At 37.8% G+C, this 20,098-nt stretch overlaps 1 protein-coding gene across 1 annotated transcript in view; it reads right to left on the bottom strand.

The window, feature by feature from the left end:
- Positions 1-6,314: 6,314 nt before the first annotated feature.
- Positions 6,315-20,098, bottom strand: part of HECTD2 (HECT domain E3 ubiquitin protein ligase 2) — a 68,548-nt gene continuing 54,764 nt past the window's right edge. Inside the window, exons 15-21 of the mRNA XM_037047332.1 lie at positions 17,006-17,164; positions 13,912-13,986; positions 13,129-13,216; positions 12,936-13,042; positions 11,216-11,331; positions 10,289-10,432; positions 6,315-8,721 (exon numbers count right to left, since the gene is read on the bottom strand). Coding sequence (XP_036903227.1) covers positions 8,601-8,721; positions 10,289-10,432; positions 11,216-11,331; positions 12,936-13,042; positions 13,129-13,216; positions 13,912-13,986; positions 17,006-17,164 — 810 coding nt within the window. The 3' untranslated portion in view covers positions 6,315-8,600. The remainder of the gene's footprint in view (positions 8,722-10,288; positions 10,433-11,215; positions 11,332-12,935; positions 13,043-13,128; positions 13,217-13,911; positions 13,987-17,005; positions 17,165-20,098) is intronic.

The raw sequence follows: 20,098 nt of genomic DNA, 5'->3' as shown, positions 1-20,098 counted from the left end.
AATTTTGTATCCTGCTACTCTGCTGAACTCAATGATCAGTTCTAGTAATTTCTTGGGGGAACCTTTGAGGTTTTCTATATACAGTATTATGTCATCTGCAAACAAATACAGTTTTACTTTTTCCTTTACCATTTGGATGCCTTTTGTTTCTTCTTCTTGTCTGATTGCTGTGACCAGGACTCCCAGAACTATGTTGAATAAGAGAGGTGAATGCAGACATTCCTCTCTTGTTCCCAATCCTAAGGGGAATGCTTGTAGTTGTTGCCCATTGAGTATGATGCTGGCAGTACATTTGTCATATACGGTTCTTATTATGTTTAGGTATGTTTCCTCTATTCCCACTTTGCTGGTGTTTTTATCATAAATGGGTGTTGGGTTTTATTAGCTTTTTTGCATCTATTGATGTAATCATGTAATTTTTTGCCTTCATTTTGTGTATGTAGTGAATCTCTTTTACTGATTTGTAAATATTGTACCAACCTTGCATTCCTGGAATAAATCCCATTTGATGATGGTGTATGATCTGTTTGATGTATTTCTGTATTCAGTTTGCTAATATTTTGTTGAATATTTTAGCATCTATATTCATCAGGGATATTGGCCTACAATATTCTTTCTTTGTAGTGTCTCTTTATTTGGTTTTGAATTAGGATAATGCTGGCCTTATACAATGAGTTTGGGAGCCTTCTCTCCTCTTGAATTTTATCAAATAGTTTGAGAAGTGAAAGTGTTAGTTCTTCTCAGAATGTTTGGTAAAATTCACCTGTGAAGCCATTAGGTCCAGGGCTTTTGTTGTTAGTACCCTGATCACTACTTCAATTTCACTAGGTGTAATCTGTCTATCCAGATTCTCTGATTCTTCCCAATTACGTTTTGGAGGATTGTATGTTTTGGGGAGTTTATCCATTCCATCCAGGTTGTCCTGTTTGTTGGCATATAATTGTTCATAATATTTTCTTAGAATCCCTTGCATTTCTTTGGTGTCAGTTATTTCTCCTCCTTCATTTCTCATTTTATTTATTTGGGTCCTTTCTCTTTTTTTTTTTTCCTGATGAGTCTGGTTAGAGGTTTGCCAATCTTGTTTATCTTTTCAAAGAACCAGCTCTTGGATTCATTGATCTTTTATACCATTGTTTTAGACTCTATTTTATTTATTTCTGCTCTGATCTTATTTCCTTCCTTCTACTCACTTTGGGCTTTGTTATTCTTTTTCAAGTTCCTTTAAGTGTAAAGTTAGATTGTTTACCTCAACTTTTTCTTTCTTTCTTTTTTGAGATAGATCTGTAATGAATTTCTTCTTAGGATTGCTTTCCCAGTGTCCCACAGATTTTGGATTGTTGTGTCCTCATTTTTATTTGTTTCGAGGTATCTTTTGACATCTTCCTTGATCTTGTTGTTGACCCATTCATTGTTTAATAGCATGTTATTTAGCTTCCAAAGTCTTTGTGTATTTTTCAGCAATCTTCTTGTGATTGGTTTCTAGTTTCATAGCACTGTGATAGAAGATGCTTGATATGATTTCAATCTTCTTAAATTTATTGAGAACTTCTTTTGTGTCCTAACATATGGTCTATCCTAGATGTTCCATGTGCACTTGAAAAGTATGTATATTCTGCTGCTTTGGGGTGAAATGCTCCATAGATATTAATTAAATCCATTTGATCTAGTGTGTTGTTTAAGGCCATGGTCTCCTTGTCGGTTTTTTGCCTGGAAGATTTATCCACTGATGTCAATGGGGTGTTAAAATCCCCAATTATGACTGTATTTCTGTCGACCTCTCCCTTTGTCTATTAAGATTTGCTTTACATATTTAGGTGCTTCTATGTTGGGTGCATGAATGTTTGCTAGGATTGTAGCCTCTTGTTGGCTTGTTCCTTTTATCATTATGTAGCATCCTTCTTTGTTTCCTACTACAGCCTTGTTTTTAAAGTCTATTTTGTTGGATATAAATATTGTTACCCCAGATTTTTTTCCTTTTTCATTTGCATTAAATGTCTTTTTCATCCCTTTACTTTTAACCCTGTGTGTATGCTTTGATTCGAGATGGTTCTCTTGGAGACAGCATATATATGGGTCTTGTTTTCTTATCTATTCAGCTACCCTATGTCTTTTGGCTGGAACATTTAAAACATTTACATTTAAGGTGATTATTGATAGATATATATGTAGCACCATTTTATTGTTAGACTGTTTTCCTCTTTCTTTCTTTCTTTTCTCTCTCTCTCTTTCTTTCTTTTTCCTTCTTCTTAAAGCAAGCCCTTTAACATTTGTTGCAGTACTGGTTTAATGCTAAACTCCTTTAGCTTTTTCTTGTCTGGAAAGCCCCTTATTTCTCCTTCAATTTTAAATGATAACCTTGCTGGGTAAAGTAGCCTTGGTTGTAGGTCCTTGCTTTTCATCACCTTGAATATTTCATGCCACTCCCTTCTGGCCTGCAATGTCTCTGTTGAGAAATCAGATGGCAGTCTCATTGGTGCTCCCTTGTAGGTAACTGCCTGCATTTCTCTCATGGCTTGTAGGATTCCCTCCTTGTCTTTAAGCCTTTTCATTTTAATTATGATGTGTCTAGGCATAAATCTCTTTGGGTCCAACTTGTTTGGGGCCCTCTGAGCTTCCTGGACTTGTATGTCTTTTTCCTTCACCAGATTAGGGAAATTTTCAGTCTATATTTCTTCAAATAGATTCTCTATCCCTTGCTCACTCTCTTCTCCTTCTGGTATTTCTACAAAATGGATGTTACAGTTTATGTTGTCCAAAATGTTTCTTAAGCTTTCCTTATTTTTTCAACTTTTTTTCTTTTTGCTGGCTGCATGTTTTGTTCTATCTTGTCTTCCAAATCACTGATTTGAATCTCTATTTCACATAACCTACTGTTTATTCTTTCCAGTGTATTATTTATGTCAGATATTGCATTCTTTATTACTGATTGCTCCTTTTTTATGGTTTCTATGTCTTTTTTCATGCTGTTGAGTATTCTTATAATCTTCATTCTAAACTCTCTATCTGCTAAATTGTTTGCCTCCATTTCATGTAGTTTTCTTTCAGAATTGTCTTGTTTTTTCATTTGGGGTCTGTTTTGTCTTCCAACTTTGGCTGCTTCTTTGTATTTTCAGCCTTAATCATTAAACTAATTAGTTATTAAACTAATCAAGCTGTAATCAGCAGCCTGGCTTAAGCTCCACAGGGTGGGGCAGAGTAATTGCTGCAGGCAGAGCTCTTGCTTCCCCTCAGGCTGATGCCACTTGGAGAGGAGTGCTCTGCCTGAGAAAGATGGCTTCTGCAGTATGGTGAATGACTCAGCATAGGGACCCTGGAGACTGTTCCTTCACTTCTCTCCCTAGAGCCACTGACTCAGATTCTCCTCAAGCATCTCTAGTCCACTCTGCCTTCCCTCTGCCAGAGTCCAGGGTAAGTGGCTGCAAGTAAAATTTTGTGTATTGACCCTTCAAGTGTCTCTGCATCCCTAGCCATGTTTCCCTGGCAGATGGAAACTCTGCTGCTTTTCACAACTGGATGTTACCTGGGTTCCTTTTAGGTGCAGGTGCTGTAGGCTAGAGAGCCCAACTTAAGGTTTAGACCCCATGCTTCTCAGGGGAACTGCCTGGCTGCTGAAATATCCCTCCAGAACTTCAGCTGCTGCCAGTGGCAGCTTCACCAGCCATCTTGTGCCTCCTCCACACTCCCTACCAGTCTCACTGTGGTGAAGTGGTTTCTTCTGTCCTTCATTCTATAGCTTCTCTCCACTGTGTTCAGTTGGTTATTCAGGATGATTTCTCTACGATTTAGTTGTAATTCCAGATTAGTGCTGGGAGGAGGTCAGTGTAGCTTCCATTTACTTCTCTGCCACCTTGGATCTCTCGCTCGGTCATTTTGAATGCCACGACCACACAGTACACATGCTCACTCAATGGTATCTACCGCTCCCACTGTCTAGTACAGTGAAGTTGTCCTTGTTCAGTCATGTGCACTCTAATCCACTCTCCTTGGCTGCCAGGTTACACTGATGTCATGCAAACTATTCTCATTATATTAATAGTGGCTGGACTTTTTCTGGACAAACCTCTGTATGAATTATGTAGCACTTCTTTATTTTACAGATGGGTAAACTGAGGTGAGATGTTATTTGTCCAAAGTCATATAATTGTTGGCAGATCTTGAATTCACACTGAAGCAATGCTGCTCCTGTTAACAAAGGATCAATATCAAGAAAAAAAATGAAACTAAAAACCAATGAGGAAAATAAAGTAGAAAAAAATTAGGCAAAGAACATCGCGCTGGCCATTCACAGGAGAAACTGGAATAGCCTGTAAATGCACAAAAGGTGCTCGATTATGGAGATGAAAATGCAAACACACTGGTCTAACAAGAAATGGTTCGCTAAAGCCAAGTGTTGAGGAGAATGTGGAGAAATGACAACTCTTACAACGTGGTGGAAATTAATGCTGGCACCACCACTCCGGGAAGAGCAATTGGACAATATTTGGTAAAGCTGGAGATGTGAACCCTGTGGTTCAGCCATTCCACATCTGGGCTATAAAGTAGGGATGCTGGTGCATGCACACTCACCACGGGCAAGGTGCTCATCAGTGACTGGTTCACAATGGAGAAAAGATCTCAGTGTTGTCTGTGGGGGGACACGCCAACAAACGGTGGTATATTCACTTAATAGGATTCTATTCTGACAATAAAATTGGTGAATTATATCGAAATGTACAGTCAGGAATAAACCTAAAAAAGACAATATTGTGTAAAAAGGTTGTAAAGGTAGAGTGTGATGTTAGATATGCAACTGTAATGATATGGTGTAGTGTTTACAGAGACACATTTGTAATACAAATATAAGACTCTGTGGGAAGGATTCACACCAGACACAGTTCAATGGGGAAAAGAGAGAGAGTATATTGAAACTGAAGAAGTGCTCAGGAAGGGGCTTCTACTCCATCTGTCATTTTATTTTTAAAAACTCTTGCAGAATGTTAACATTTGATAGACATAAATAGTAGAAACATGGTTTATTATGTTACTCGCTGGAAATTTTCTCTACATTTGAAATGTTTTTTAAAAAATAAACTCATTTATTTTTGAATTTTAAAATTGTATCATTCATTACCCATCTGTAAAACAGTATCAAAAACTCTTTCCTACTGAGACATCTGTAAGGATAAATTCTAAAGCACTGTTTCAAGTAACAAACATCCTAACACAATTTTAATGCCCCCAAAACACTTTGTGTTCTGGTATCTGTAGTTGCATTCAATGTCTCATAGTCAAAAACCTCCAGAAGGCTTCAGAAGCAGTGGTTGTAAGATGGTATCACATTATATTGCTTACTGTACAGGCCAGGCAACATGCAAGTGCTTTTCATATGTTCATTTAATCCTCCCTACAAGCCCCTATATGAAATAAGTAGGTTTATTATTTCTATTTTACAAATTATTTTCACTTGATAATTGAGGCACAGGGACATAAAGTAACTTGTACCAGGAAACAGTAAACCCAAACCCAGGCAGTCTGGCAAAATTCCTTTTTTTAATGACTTTAAAAAAAAATTTATTGATTTGAGAGAGGAAGACCACAGAGAAACAGCAGAAGCAGCAGCAGCAGAGAGAGGTAGGAAAAGAGACAGAGAGAGAGACAGACAGACATTGATTTGTTATTCCACTTATTTATGCATTCATTGGTTGATTCTTATACATCCTGACTGGGGATTGAACCTGCAACCTTGGCATACTAGGATGACGCTCTAACCAAATGAGCTAACTTGCCAGGGCCACAGCGCAATTCTTAACCACTACTCTGGACTAAAGGCTATGGGGCCATCTGGGTGAACTGATCTTGTACCCTCCCCTGTGAAAACCTACCGTAGTTGTTCTTCCATTCAGCCACCTGTCTTCTTCCACTCATGACATTTTCTTCTTTCATTCTCATACTCTCTTTTTTTCTTAAGCACTGGCAATGTGGGCAAGGAAAAAAAGGCCACACTAATAGTTTTGGTAAGAAATATTTAAGATTTGAAGTCGTCTATCTACGGCGAGTGAAATGTCACACTTTTGTTCCTGGGTGGCCTCGTACCACTTTGGTGGAAGATGTGTGTGACCATCCAGACAAAGGACATAGGACACTGTTTCAGAATGAAAATCATGGTAAAGAACTTGGTTATATTTGTGGTCAATCACAACACACATTTTTGAAGCAATTTTCCTAAGCACTAGTTCAAGAGACAACAGAATGAAGAGAATGTTTGCATTTATAAAACATTTTAAATTATGGTTTTAATTAATTGCCTGATATTTTAAAAATAAACTGAAACCTGGCTGATTGTGTAACTTTAATATTTGAAAAACTTTACCCAGAAGTTAACAACGTAATACAATACAGATTTGTACAAAAAACAGGTTAAAAACCTCTGATCATACAGACAAAAATGTGACTAAGCAAAGATTAAAAAAGGGCAGGACATTTTGTAAATGATGATAAATACTGCGTAATGATTTAAGTTACTGTGGCAGATACAAAAAACCAAGAAATCATTAACAGATGATATAAAAGAGCAATAACATGGATTTTTAGCTGTTTAAATTAACAAAATATAACAGTAGTGTGTTTTTTAAAAAAATGAGGTATTATTACACTGTAAACCCAAAACAGCATAAATAAATAAAGGCAATGTGAAATTAAGTGATAAATGGTTATCAATTTCAACTTAACAACAGACAACAAAAGTTTTCCAGTTACTTATGGACTCTGTCATTTAAAAATCTGGCTTGCTTGTGTGCTTCTTATTTAAAATGACATACCTATTGCTATACAAGCACGTCATTAAACATGCAGACGAAGCCACTACAATTTCCCATCTCTACCAAATAAAAACTCTACTTTCATTTTTATTTAAAACACTTCAATCCGGCTTCTTGTACGTGATTCTTTTGTGCTTATTAGTTAGTAGTAACCTACATTAAACATCTTACTTTCTAGTTCAAGCAGTGTAAGAGAGAAGCAGTTTTATTTGCATATAGATTAAAAACAGAGCAAACAAAATGAAACCAACAGGCCGTGAATTCTCTTAGGCTTTCCAAGATTTTTAAGAAAATCCTTTAACTAGTGTATCTAAATGAAAAAGCAGAAACATCTGTTTCAAAGAGAACAGTACACCAAGATTCATGGCCTCACTTCAGAACCGCAGGAGAACAAGCTGAGTTAGTTCCCTCACCCTACAAGGATTCTGCTGGTTGGGTGGAGGAAGCATTGTGATAAGAAAATAACGTAGCTCAGAAGAAATGGTGGGAAAGTATTATTTGCATGTGAACCATATGCTGGTACTAAATGCTGGCTTCCTTATTATTGCAAACATATCTTCAGAGTTTTCTGAAGGAACACAGAGAAGTCTAGGAAATATTTATAGCATGCTAATAAAACTGCTTCATTGGCTGTAAATCAAAAAGAAAACCATTTACTGTCTGATTTAAAATACATTTCCTTTTTACATGGTACTTTATTAGAAACTCCCAAAGGGGTACTTTTGAATTTACTATATTCAGAATCCAGTGAAAAACAAACATTTTGATCAAAATGTTGAACTTGATTATTTTACACCAAGTATGTCATTTTGACAGAAATGTTGTGTATTCACTTTTGTCAAATATCTTATCCTAACCTTTTCCAAAAATTAGTGTTTCAGTACAACTGATGATCAAAAATATTACAAATAAGCCTTGTACATCAATCAAAGTATATATAAAAACATTTTCTTTTGTGCTTGTAACTGACTTAATTTATCGATTAGTTATCTGATTTCTTTTTTAATATCCCAACCCTTGAGAAGAAATGATCTTTATACAAATATTACAGAGTACTCAAAGTTACTACTGCCAATGTGCATGCAGACTAACAATACTAAAAAGAATATAACCTGAATCCAATTAGTCTGAAAATAGTTACACTCTTGTACAGTCCTCTTTATTGATTTGTAAAAGCTGTATACACATCTAAAACCCTGAATTTACTTTGTAAAAATAAATCTTTAGCAATAAATTGCACTATCAAAATCCCATTATTCTCACCCTATTCTGTAGTTATTTACATGCTTTGCAGCAATAGTTGAAAAGTATCTTATAGGACCAGAACCAGTATATGAAAAACCCTGTAAATTGCATTTGCAATTGTACTGTTGTTTACCTCTACGTGAAAATATGACTACGTGCCTTACATGAACGATAATGTAGCTCTCTGTGTTGCTACCGTGTCCCAGCGGCGCACACTCTATACTGGGGTCCACGGTACCATCAGTGCTTTCTTTACCGCACCCTCCCTCCCCAGCGGAACACCCGAGATGAACCACTAACGGAGAAGGAGAAAAGGCTGTAAAAAAGAAGGGCCGAACCCACACCTGCCACCTGGTCTTTTCCCCACTCAAGCAGTGTCTGTGGTTTTAGAAAATCATGCCTCCACCAACATACTTCATATTTGATTTTTTTTTAAAGTCAGTATTTTAAAGTTGGTGAGCTCTGTTAAGTTGTTTTGAGACAAAAACATGAAAAGGTTAAAGGCACAATAAGAGGGAAGTGAATGCTACATATAAAATATGTTTCAAGTCTTCTAGGTTACTCAAGTCCGAAACCTTCTGAATTTGAAATTCCAATGATCAATTTCTGTTTCAGGTCCTTTTTGCTTTTGTAGGGGGGAAGGCAAAGTTGATTGAAGCAGGTGTGAGCCACAGGCAACCTAGGAAAAAAATTTTTAAAAAGATACCAAGCATTAAAACACACGTAGAATGACTGCTAAGCAACTTTCAAAATACCAGGACACACACATTCAAATCTCTGTTACTTTCCCAAGAGAAGACTCATGCTTTCCTTTACTGAACAAACACGTATGAAGTACCTACTATGTGTCAGGCCCATTCCCAGACAGGAGGCTGGGTTTACAGATAAGAGAGTCACTGTCTCTGCTCTCATGCAACTTTCATTCTGGAGGCATTATTTTTGAGTTCAGACAAATCTAAACTTGAATACACACTGCCTTCCTCCCTTCTCAGCTGTGGGGCCTCATTCGAGTGGCTTCGTGTCTCCAAATCTCAGTTCCCTCACCACCACGACAGGGTAAACTATCCAACTGGGTTGTTTGGAAGAGTAAAAGAGCCTTTTACATAAAACACCTAGCAGCATAGTACAGAGTATAACTGTCACTACCATTTCAGTCTTGACTGTAAAAAACAAAACAAACCACAGAAGAACACTTCTGAGACACCTGACCCCCACACTTCCACGTGCTGCCCTCAACACGCACGCAGCACTGTCCTCCGGATCCTTTGGCTCAGCTCCCCAAACCCTGCACCTGGGGCATCATTATCTTTCTTCAAGGTTTCTACAGGTTCCTTAGACTCCTGGCTTTACGAACCCCCCCCCCCACCAGACCAGCTGTCAGCGGTAGCAGTGGGAATGGAAAGGAGGAATTCCTGTTCCAAAATGGAAGGAAGAACAGACAGAACTCAGGGGACCTAAGGGGCAGCAGAACAACATGATCGTATCATTTCAGCTTTAGAAATGACACGGTTGGGAAAAGAAGTAAGTAGGTCAGTATTAATCCATCAACATTATTAGGAAATAATTTAAAGCCATCATTATCATCACCACTTTCATATACAAAGAGCACTAAATTAAAAAAAGAAAAAAGAGGATTAGTACTACAGGCACTTCTAGGACTAATTATTATAGCCCCAACCCCCACCTTAGTATTTTTGATAAAAACACCTTTATTTTAAAATATTTTATTCATTTATTTATTTTTAGAGAGGGGAAGGGAGGGAGAAAGAGAGAAACATCAATGTGTGGTTGCCTCTAACACACCCCCGACTGGGGACCTGGCCTGCAACCCAGGCATGTGCCCTGACTGGGAATTGAACCAGCGACCCTTTGGTTCACAGGCCAGCACTCAATCCACTGAGCTACACCAGCCAGGGAAAAACACCTTTAAATAAAAATGAAGGTTAGGCAATACACTATTAAAAGCAAGCTAGTTTTAAAAGAGACTACAAAGCAATAGATTTAGCAAAGCAAAAAGTTAACGGAAAGGAGTTATCATCAGTTAGTATTAGTGTATCTGAAAAATTAATACCAGGCCTTAAGCAACAGCCTCTTTCATTTCAAGATCATATTTAGATTAAGACCATATTCAAGACCAAGGTTTTTCTATGAAGTTGACTTCAAAATGAAAGAAGCTTCCAATTATAAACCTATTATTATTAGCAAAAGCTGCAGATTAAAAATAAAATTATACTCTGGAAATTTACCAATTAGTAGAGGTCTCATTCTTTGAGATTTTAAAGTTCAGGTCAGCCATTCCCCCGACAGGGACCCTGTCACTTCCCGTAGTAAAATGCAGCAGCTTCTTCTGAAGGTCAAGAGGAAACCCCAGCACAACATCCCAAAAGTATCTAGAGAACACCAAAGGAGATGTATATAAAACGTCCTGAAAAAACCCTGCAAATTAGAATAAAGCAGTGATTCTCAAACAGTGCCGCAAGGATTTTTAAAACATGCAGTACCTGACTATTTAGTCAGGGACACTGACCTTTTTTCCCTTAGATTGTCAAATAAAAAATGACAACAGCCAACACGACAACAGCTGTCCTGGGTGAATGGGTCAAAATGATGCCTTTTTTGTAAGACTGGCAAAAAATATATTTTTGGTGTCCTACAGAATTTTAGTAATTAGTTTATGTGTGCCACGAGATGAAGAAAGTTTAAAACCGCGTGACACCCCCACTGTGAAATTAAGGAATGACAAGCTTCTATCTATGAATTTGATTTTTGGCTAACATTATTATAAAAATGCATATTTATAAAATTATAAAAGTAGCCCAAGAGTGGATTGTACAACAGCCAATTGTCTTATTTTTCAGCTCAGTGCTATTAAAGTTCCTAAAATTCTAGAACCAAAGTCATTTTTTAAAATGCAAAGTTTCTATACTTTTGTAGAAACCTATTTATACCACTCTCTCCCAAGGGGACTACTAAATTACTTCCTATTTAATATTCTCACAGTACTTTTTAGGAGTAAAATAAGGCACTGTGTTCAGTTGGTTATTGTTCACTGTGGAACGCTACCGTATTTCAGCTGACTTGACTCCAAGACTGTAAGTTACACAAATAAAGGAACCACCTTCTCCTTCACTCCCCCTTCTGCAGCCTTGCTGCCCGAGGTATGAAGCGCTCACCTTATAGTCACGTCCGTTTTTGCGTAGCCGTCATACTGAGTACTTCTCTGCAGGGCGTGCATATCCAGCTCGGGACTTCCACACACCAGAATCTCCACCTCGTCTGGACGAAGCAGCTGCCGATATGCATTTATCAAAAGTGACAGTTAAGAAGTTAAATTGGAACTGTTTTCATCGACTCAAACTCCAAAAAATCATGACTTAAAGGTAAATGAAACCATTTTTGTAAAGAGAAATCCTCCACCTGCATTTTTCCTATTGAGGTAAGATATTTTTGCTTTTAAAGGTTTATAAATCTTGTCGCACTACTAGGGTGCTCCCTTTTGCAAACAGTAATTAGCACTTTGCCAGAAAAACCAGCAGATGACTAAGCACGAATCCAAATTACGACTCTTGCTCAAAACCCAGCCTGAAACTGTCTTAGCTACCCCAGCACCTACACTCATCCACCCGCCTGCCTCGTGTCCCAGTGTCCCTTCCAACAGTGCACCGGGTGTGTGCCCTGTAGCGTGCAGGCACTTGGTTACAGTCTGCTTGTGTTGTATACCTTTTCTACCTACATATGTTGTATTCCACTTAAAGAGATTAAAGCTGAAAAAGAGAAGACAAGCTATGCCATTTATTCTTACCCCCCCTCTTCCACCCCCACGATCACCAAAGTGTCACAGACAAAACTCAGAACTCAACGAAATGTTCCGTTTTCAAAGGTACTTTCAACAACAAACATGTGACAGTGGTTACTCTAAAACAAGCTCTCCTATGAAAAATAAATTCAGGTGGAAGACCTTACTCCAAACCCTCATAATAAAGCCGAGGGAAAACAAAAGTGGTGTGATGGAGTGTGCCCTGGGTAGCTGGGGTGAAGAGCACCAGTTCTTTAGGAAACCATGTGTTCCTCTTATTTCAGCTTGGCGTTCTAGACAGCAGCTGGCTCACAGTCACATGGTTCACGTAGCTCAAACCAATCAGAGTCCTTCCTGACTCTGGAGACAAACTATTTCCTGTGGGGAAAGGTCAACTCAGAGTTACAGAGGGACCCTTGAAGCAGCAGCCATAAATATTTTCATTAGTCAGTAAGAGGTGGCTTTTGCTCTGGAGCTTTTGTGTGAACTGTTTTTTGTGCTTTGTCCCTCAGTATTAAGACTTGAGCCCACAGGTTTTCTTCATCTACTATACTTGGGGACATTTTTTAAAACTTTAAAAGACATAGTATAAGACATAATTTGAGGGGAGAAAAATGGAGCTGACTGGTCTTTTTTCCCTTTGGAGAGTTAAGGCTGAAATGGGAGGACTATTTTTATTTCTAGCTCTACCTTTAAAAAGTAGAAAATATTTTTTAAAATTTAATTGTTGTTCAAGTACAGTTCTCTGTCTTTTACTCCCATCCCAGCACCCCCCAGTGCTCCCCACCTCCCTTCCATTTCCACCCCCCTAGTTTTTGTCCATGTGTCTTTCATACTTGTTCCTGCAAACCCTTCCCCCTGAAATTCCAAGACAAATACCATATGATCTCACCTTTAACAGGAACCTGAACAACAAAACAAACAAACAAGCAAAAGATAACCAAAAAACACTGAAATAGAGAATAGGCTGACAGGGACCAGAGGGGAGAAAATATTTTCTATTTTAAAAGCTTATCTGCTAAAATATCTAAGGAACTGTCAGTTATTACCATATTACAAAACCTAACTGAAAGTGTAACTTAAAGATTTAAACTCACCATAAGGGCATTTGAAGCACACACACTGTGAAATCCATAATAAAACGCAGCGAACTGCTTATAGATGGATTTGTTGAGAAGAAAGTCAACATAAAGCTGTACATATTCTGAAAAGCAATTTTCCATCTGTTACAAAGTAGAAGGAAATGGTAAATACTAATGCATTTTAATTAAGAAATGGTGTCTAACTTACCTTTCCTATTTTGATTGGTAACTGGAATTTTATCACCACCTGGCTTTAAATTATAGGACTTAATTATTCCAAATTCTTCTTGAAAAACCTGATGGGAGATTCCAACACAAGGTATTTACTGGTATGGCTGATATACTGACAGGCTTCAGTGAACAGTTTTGTAAAATTTAAAAAGCAGTTTTCCCCCACTGAAATACACAAACTACAGAAACACTAAGCTCTTCTGATATGTGGATTAAAAATGAAGTGTCATGAAACTACTGTGAGGTCAAAAAGTAGGTATTTAACTTAACTGCTGGACAGTTAAGTACTTGACGGATGTTCACAAAAACCTCTGAGGCTGCCTCAGTGCTACCCTCTGGAGCTGTGTGGGTTACCCCAGTTCCCGTCTCCCAGTCATTGTTAGGGGAGGGGAAATGGGTGCGCTTTGGTCTGATCCATTAGTCTCTGCTCCCGACTTCTTGTTCTGAAGCCACAGGAGAGGCTAATTTTTAGAGGTTGAAAAGCTCTGAGAAAGTTCTGGAATCAAGGGAATGTGCCCTTTGTCTGGTGGAGCAGCACCCTTACCCTCAGTGAATTTCTTTAAGCACTGACACCTCGATTGCTCCTTTACTCGGGTCTCCTTCATTGTCTACTTTGTCAGGTTAAGCTCCTTTAAGATAGGGGATGGTGTGGGTTAATTAATCCTGTTCATCTTTTCTGATAATGAGTGTTTCATTACAAATGGCCATTTTCACACGTGAAACACGTGGTTGGCAGAAAGCTATCGGCCCTCAGCAGTACCTGGAATGTCGAGTAGAAATCTTCTTCAACATTGCCCTCATAGGACAGGAGTTCACTTAACCCGTGGGCCAGCTCCTGTAAACATAGATCTGTTACCTGTGTTTCTTAAACCAAATAGTATTAACTGAAATAGTTAAGCAGGGTTACTACAGCTCGCTTACCTGTCAGACAGAGCAGTGAAACTTCCAGAGTTTGAAATCAACATAATATTTGAGACGTATTTTCTGGAGCACAGAATGCTTGTTAATAATTTCGATTACCTACCTTTTCTTTGGAAAAAGTCATAGAAGAGGGAAATATCCAGTTCAAACTATTCTTAGGCAGCAAGCTAAGAGCATAGTTCTCATGTAATCCACTGCTTTCTGCAACATTGTTATTTGTCAGTTTGTAGCATTTCTCATTTTCAATTTGTATTCCTAAAAATACGCTAATGTTTGAGGATACATCTTCCAAACATAAACACAGAGTTCCTGCATGTAAATGGGTTGTACACTGCAGTCACAGCGCCCTTCCTTCCCAGGAAGTTGGGAACCCTGGAAAAACACTTCCCTGCTTTATGTTACAAGTCATGTCACCAAGGAGCAAAGACTTACAAATAGAACAACCAAGTATTAACATTTTCTTTCAGACTGACAAAAATCTGAAACTTACAAAAAGTTTTAATTTATTTTAAATTATAACAAGATAAAGAAGAGCAAGGTTAGAATGATCTCACACACTTACAGACATAATACATTTTCTGTCCTATGAAAAGCAAACTTTTATACAGATTTAGATGGGCATACATTTGCAATTACTAATAAAAATTATGGATGCTGAAAACTGAAATTAGGAGATTCGTGATTTTTATTAAGAATTTCAAGGGAAGGAGTCCAAGGTAAAGGGCTTACCATCTCTCAAAAATTAAATTTTCAGTGACAAAACACAGTGTCAGGAAGTCATGAAGTCAGATACTCAGATCTGCCTCATTCAGGACTGCAGACCTTTCCCCTCAGACCTTGTAGTTTCAAACCCCAATTTTTATTGAGAATTGTCTTCACTGATACTGTCAATTTTAGACTCTTAACTGTAAGATGCTATCTCAAATTTTATTTGTTACTGATACAGTTCAACTTTTTAAATGATTTTGTAAACCTATAAGGAGTAGGTGAAAATACAGAATGGTGTTTTTGCACGGTTTATACACCCTGGTTATATTTCACAGAGCATAACTGAGAGTGGCTTAAGCAGAACTAAGAGACCGTATCGTTACCGATTCCAGGTTATACCTGCCTCTCCTCCACTTTCAACAAAAACCCTCAAGTGTAATTTTCACACTGCCGGGAAGGTTTCTTAATGCTATTACTGGACAATTCTGATGCTCTGAGTCACAGACCACCTCTCAGAGAGTGGTCGTGGGAAATTACTGCATTTATTAACACAAAATTGAACGCACCATGGAGGAATATTTTGATTAATTTCTGTACTTTCTGTCCCATATTCACAGATTTTATCTTTAAGAAAGACATTTACTATATGCTTCTCTTCACTTTCCTGTTCACTTTCCTTTACTATACAAATACATATAGTAAAGAACTAAATAAAAAAGCATTTAACAATTTTTGGATATGTTCTTCACATATATGAAGTGAAAATTAGGTGCTAACTTTCAACTGATGCTATTAATAAATGAACAATCTATTTATGAAATGTTTTTAAAAATTACCCAGTTTCCACTATCTTAACACAGCAACAGTTTTTCTGCTTCCTTGCAATCTTTATAGATGCACGTACACAGAAACTTATTTTCAATAGTTGATCTCATAGTATATGCACAACCTACATTCGTTATTAAAGAGTTAGTAAGTCCTGACCAGTGTGGCTCAGTTGGTTGGATGCTGTTCTGCAAAGCAAAAGGACGCCGGTTCGATTCCTGGTCAGGGCATGTGCCTGGGCTGTGGGTTCAGTCCCTTGTCAGGGCGTGTGTGAGAGGCAACCAACAGATGTTTTCTCTTTCACGTCGGTGTTTCTCTCCCTCACTTTCTCCCCCACTTCCCTTCTCTCTAGAAGTAAATAAATAATCTTCCCCAAAAAGAGCTAATAAAAGAATATTAGCTCAGTGAAATCTTCAGCTCCACAATATAAAACAGCGTATTCTCATAGTCATTCATAAAATATCCATTATGAACTAAAAACAGCTGGATCTAAGTGAGCCAAATTCAAATAGCTTCAATTACAAAATGAGGCAATTTACTGACAAAAATCAATAGTAAAATTATGAAATTAGTAAGAAATTTAGCAAAAATGAAAATGTGACCAAAAAAATCTAACATGAGAAGGTAACTCAGAGATTAGTCTATTTCCATGGTTTTATAGATAAGAAAATTAAGTGAATCATTCAGGGTCAAAGCTAAGTGTGTTGCAGATACAAGACTACAGAAGGAAAATCTTTCATTTTCTTAAACAGAGCCTATGCCATTTTGCAAGCAGTAGAAAATATTATTATAAGGGATTATCAGGAGGATGTGTGTATATTTTATTATACACACCTGTATATTATCAGGAGGATGTGTGTATATTCCATTTCTCTAAATTTTAACTGTATTAAATTTGTTTGGAAATCTGAATTTTGAACTGAGGACTGATATGAGATAATCCCATGAAATTCATGTTGTATTGATTTTAGAGATGATGTTGCATATACTGTTAATGGTATCACATAATATCATCTTAATGAGGATTGACAGAAATAATCAATTACTAAGTGCTTCGTTATTTCATGCAATCCCCCAATACATGAGTTTTACTGCTCATTGTTCCCAGAAGAAAAGTAGAGCTCAGAAACTTTAAAGAACTTAGCCAACGTCATGGAGCTGATAAATGGCAGAGCTGGGGTTCAAATCTCTGTCTCTGACTTCAAAGCTCCAATATTTGTAAGAGCTAAAAAGTGCTGCAAAGTGGGAGATGTGTCTCCACAAGGAAGGAGAAAGCTAGATGGGTTACCAAAGTAGAGAGAAATCATATTTAAAAATAAAAATAGCATTAGGAGGAGAAAGACAGTGTAGGCAGAAGAGACTGGCATTAAGGAATAAGATGCTAGTAACTTTATACTTACAGGCATAATCTGACATAAGTCGTCAGTGGTGACACTGCAGATGCCTACTGGCGTACTCTGATCCGTGGGAACGATGGGAGGGCTCAATAATTTCTTGTAACAGCAGGGGGGGAAGCGAATATCCAAGGTAATGCTGTTATAAACAGCTAATCCCATAAGCTATGCGTACTAAAAGTTAAGTATTAACATAAATCCATGACAACAAATGAGTTTTGAATAATACATCAGTCTATTTCTTGCATACTTCTTTCAGATCTTACATTGACTTTCCAGTTAATCCCACCTACTTCCATTCCTTTCATTTATCTGCCCCTTTTTTTACATAATATAATTACTTGATCACAAAGAGTCACGTAAAAGGGAGGGGTTCAGTTGATAGTACTTAATGATTTCCCTGAAAAATTTTAGCTAAGATCACAACAGATAATTTCAGACATATCTGTAAATTACTTAACATATAAAACATTTTCAAAATATGAATTTTTAAATTTAAACCAAGATGGTGATGTTATAAGCAGCAGCAGCAATTCATTCAGAACTCACTGCAGAACACACTACTAATTTGGGGGACCATTTTAAGTATTTTAAAATTACATACAGACTACATAAAGAGAGCTGACCTGAATAAACATGAAGACACACAAAGAGTTATATGCACACTGTTGATAAGTTAACAGGACAATTTCCTACGGCAATATCTGAAGGGCCTTTATTGCTTGGGAATTTACTCAAAGGGCTACAGTTAACAAGCTACAAATATTTACGTGTAGACTTTGTCCAACTGTATTTTATTTCTCAGTTACATGGCAGAATGTTACATCCATTTGCTGAAAGAGGGATTTAAGAACAAATTTCATATTTCAACCACCAAATAAGATTATTATGTCAAGTTATTAAAGAAGCCATTAATTTTATAGGCTCAAAGGGAAATCTCAAAATACGGGCTGCACAAACTATTGCAAACAATTTTTAATACTAGAAGATAGCCAGCGCTTCCATTTGCTAAAGCAGAGTGAGGTTAATAATTTAAGAAACAGATGGGCTATTTTATAGGCAACCACATTAACGGGGACTGAGCAGTGTTTTCAAGGGACAGACACTAAAAAGAGGCTCTAACTGTGTAATGGTCATAATGACAACCGCAATACTACTGTAGTTCCCGTTTAGGATCATTTGCTATAGTTCTGAGCACTTTTCATTTTGAGAAGTTCTTTTAATTACAACTGTGAAGGTGAGTTTTTAACAGGTGAGGACGTAGGCAGACAGGGATTTCTACAGGAAACTTCCAGAAGCAGACTGCATCGTTTAGTTTCACACTAAATCAGCGAGCTCTGGGTGAGGCACAAATGGGGATGAGGAATTCGTCCGCAGCCACTGAGGCGCCGGGTGGTGCAGACAGCGCCGAGTGTGCCAGCCCAGCCGACACTGTTCTGCTCCTGCTCTCAGTCCCAGCGCCCCCTCTGGTACGAGCAACTGTACTTGGTAAGAGTTATATTTATGTCTTATCGTGCAATCTTAAAAAATTACACTTATCACAGGCTTTACTATAACATTTCATGGAAACTCCAAGGCCTTCACAATTTGAAAATGAAGTATTAGAAACACGACTGTTGGAACTACGAGAACAACACATCCTTAATGCTGAAATTTAAAAACTGGGGATGTGTCCAGAATGAACTAAATTCTTTCCATCGCCTGCCCGTCCTCAACTTTTAGTTCTCCTCACCTTCCGCAGGTCTCCCAACCACTTCCATCATCACTACCCCCATCCCCTCACATGTCTCCGACGTTATGCTGTGGGGGCATCGGTCTTATTTGCTACAGCTTACTTTTTGTGAGCAAGTGCACACCAACAATGTGACGTGGTGGCTATAATAGTTTTAGATTTACAGCAGGACCTTGAACAACATTTTATTCAATGTTGTTTCGCTATGCTGATGAGATGCTGCAGGGACTTAACTCTTGTTTCTACCAATTAGTCTATAGTAGAAGTGATTTCATCACATGTACATCATTTCATTTGAAGTCACAGAACCTATTGTTAATGTTAAGTGAGAACTTAACTGTAATTGTCTAACTTGAAATATGTAACATGTGAATATGCTTAGTATGCTCTTCTGGTTAATGACTGAATAGAAACTAATGTCTATTGCAAAAGAAAACAATTAGCAAATTCATGACCTTATGTATAACACTAGTTTAAAATGTGATAGCTAAGTAAGATCTAAGAGTGCAATACAAATATTAGTAAGTCAAAATATCACCCAAATCGAGATTGTGATAAGAATGTAAAGTATGAAATCATATATATCAGAAAATCCAGACAGCTGAGTATAGTGAGAAGCATCAGTAACTCAGGCTTTCAGTGAAGTAACATGTAACAAATGACTTCTGTAAATAATACAATAAAAACAAAAGTCTAAGAATTGCTAAGTGTTTTATACTGTGGAACTTGGCACTTTGGACCTTTAGACATGACAATATACACAAAATTTCAAATTTATCCTTTCAATGTATAGTTTTCTCTCTACAAGCTTTTCTTCCACCTAGTGTCTCAATTTCCATATACGTTCTTCAGGATTAATTTCAACAAATGCAACAAAGACAGATATTCAAACTCTTCTGCAGGTGTCTTCGAAACTCCCAGTGTGTCCACTGCGTCAGTCAAGTGGCCCTCCACACTGCACTGTGCCAGGTCCAGCACAATGCAGCCTGTTTTCCGGGGGTCCTGTCACCCTATGTCCCGTTCTCTGCAGCCCATGTTAATCAGACGGAATGGTTCACTTTTACGTGTCCTCCTCCTGTGGGAAGACTACACTGAATCTTTGTCTTCTCAGAACCCGTCTCTCTTAACGTCAAATGGTCTTTTGACTGAGAACAGACTACCTGCGTAGTGGTCATCTGCCCATCTAAATGGTAAACGACTTAAAGGTGGATACTTCCTTTCCTGTTTTAATCTACGTGTCTCCAGTGCTTGCTCATTTCCTCTTTCACCCTTCCTTCCACAATCATACTGTGGAGAGTTAAAAAGGCTAATGGAGAAGGTATCTTGTCCAATCCCCCACCCAATACAGGCATGGCCTCTCCAATACA

This window comes from Sturnira hondurensis, unplaced genomic scaffold (genome assembly GCF_014824575.4).
Source record: "Sturnira hondurensis isolate 20B ecotype Veracruz unplaced genomic scaffold, ASM1482457v3 Scaffold0005563, whole genome shotgun sequence".
Classification (NCBI taxonomy): domain Eukaryota; kingdom Metazoa; phylum Chordata; class Mammalia; order Chiroptera; family Phyllostomidae; genus Sturnira; species Sturnira hondurensis.
Note: the sequence above shows the minus strand (reverse complement) of the source record. Positions and strands in the feature narration are given on the sequence as shown.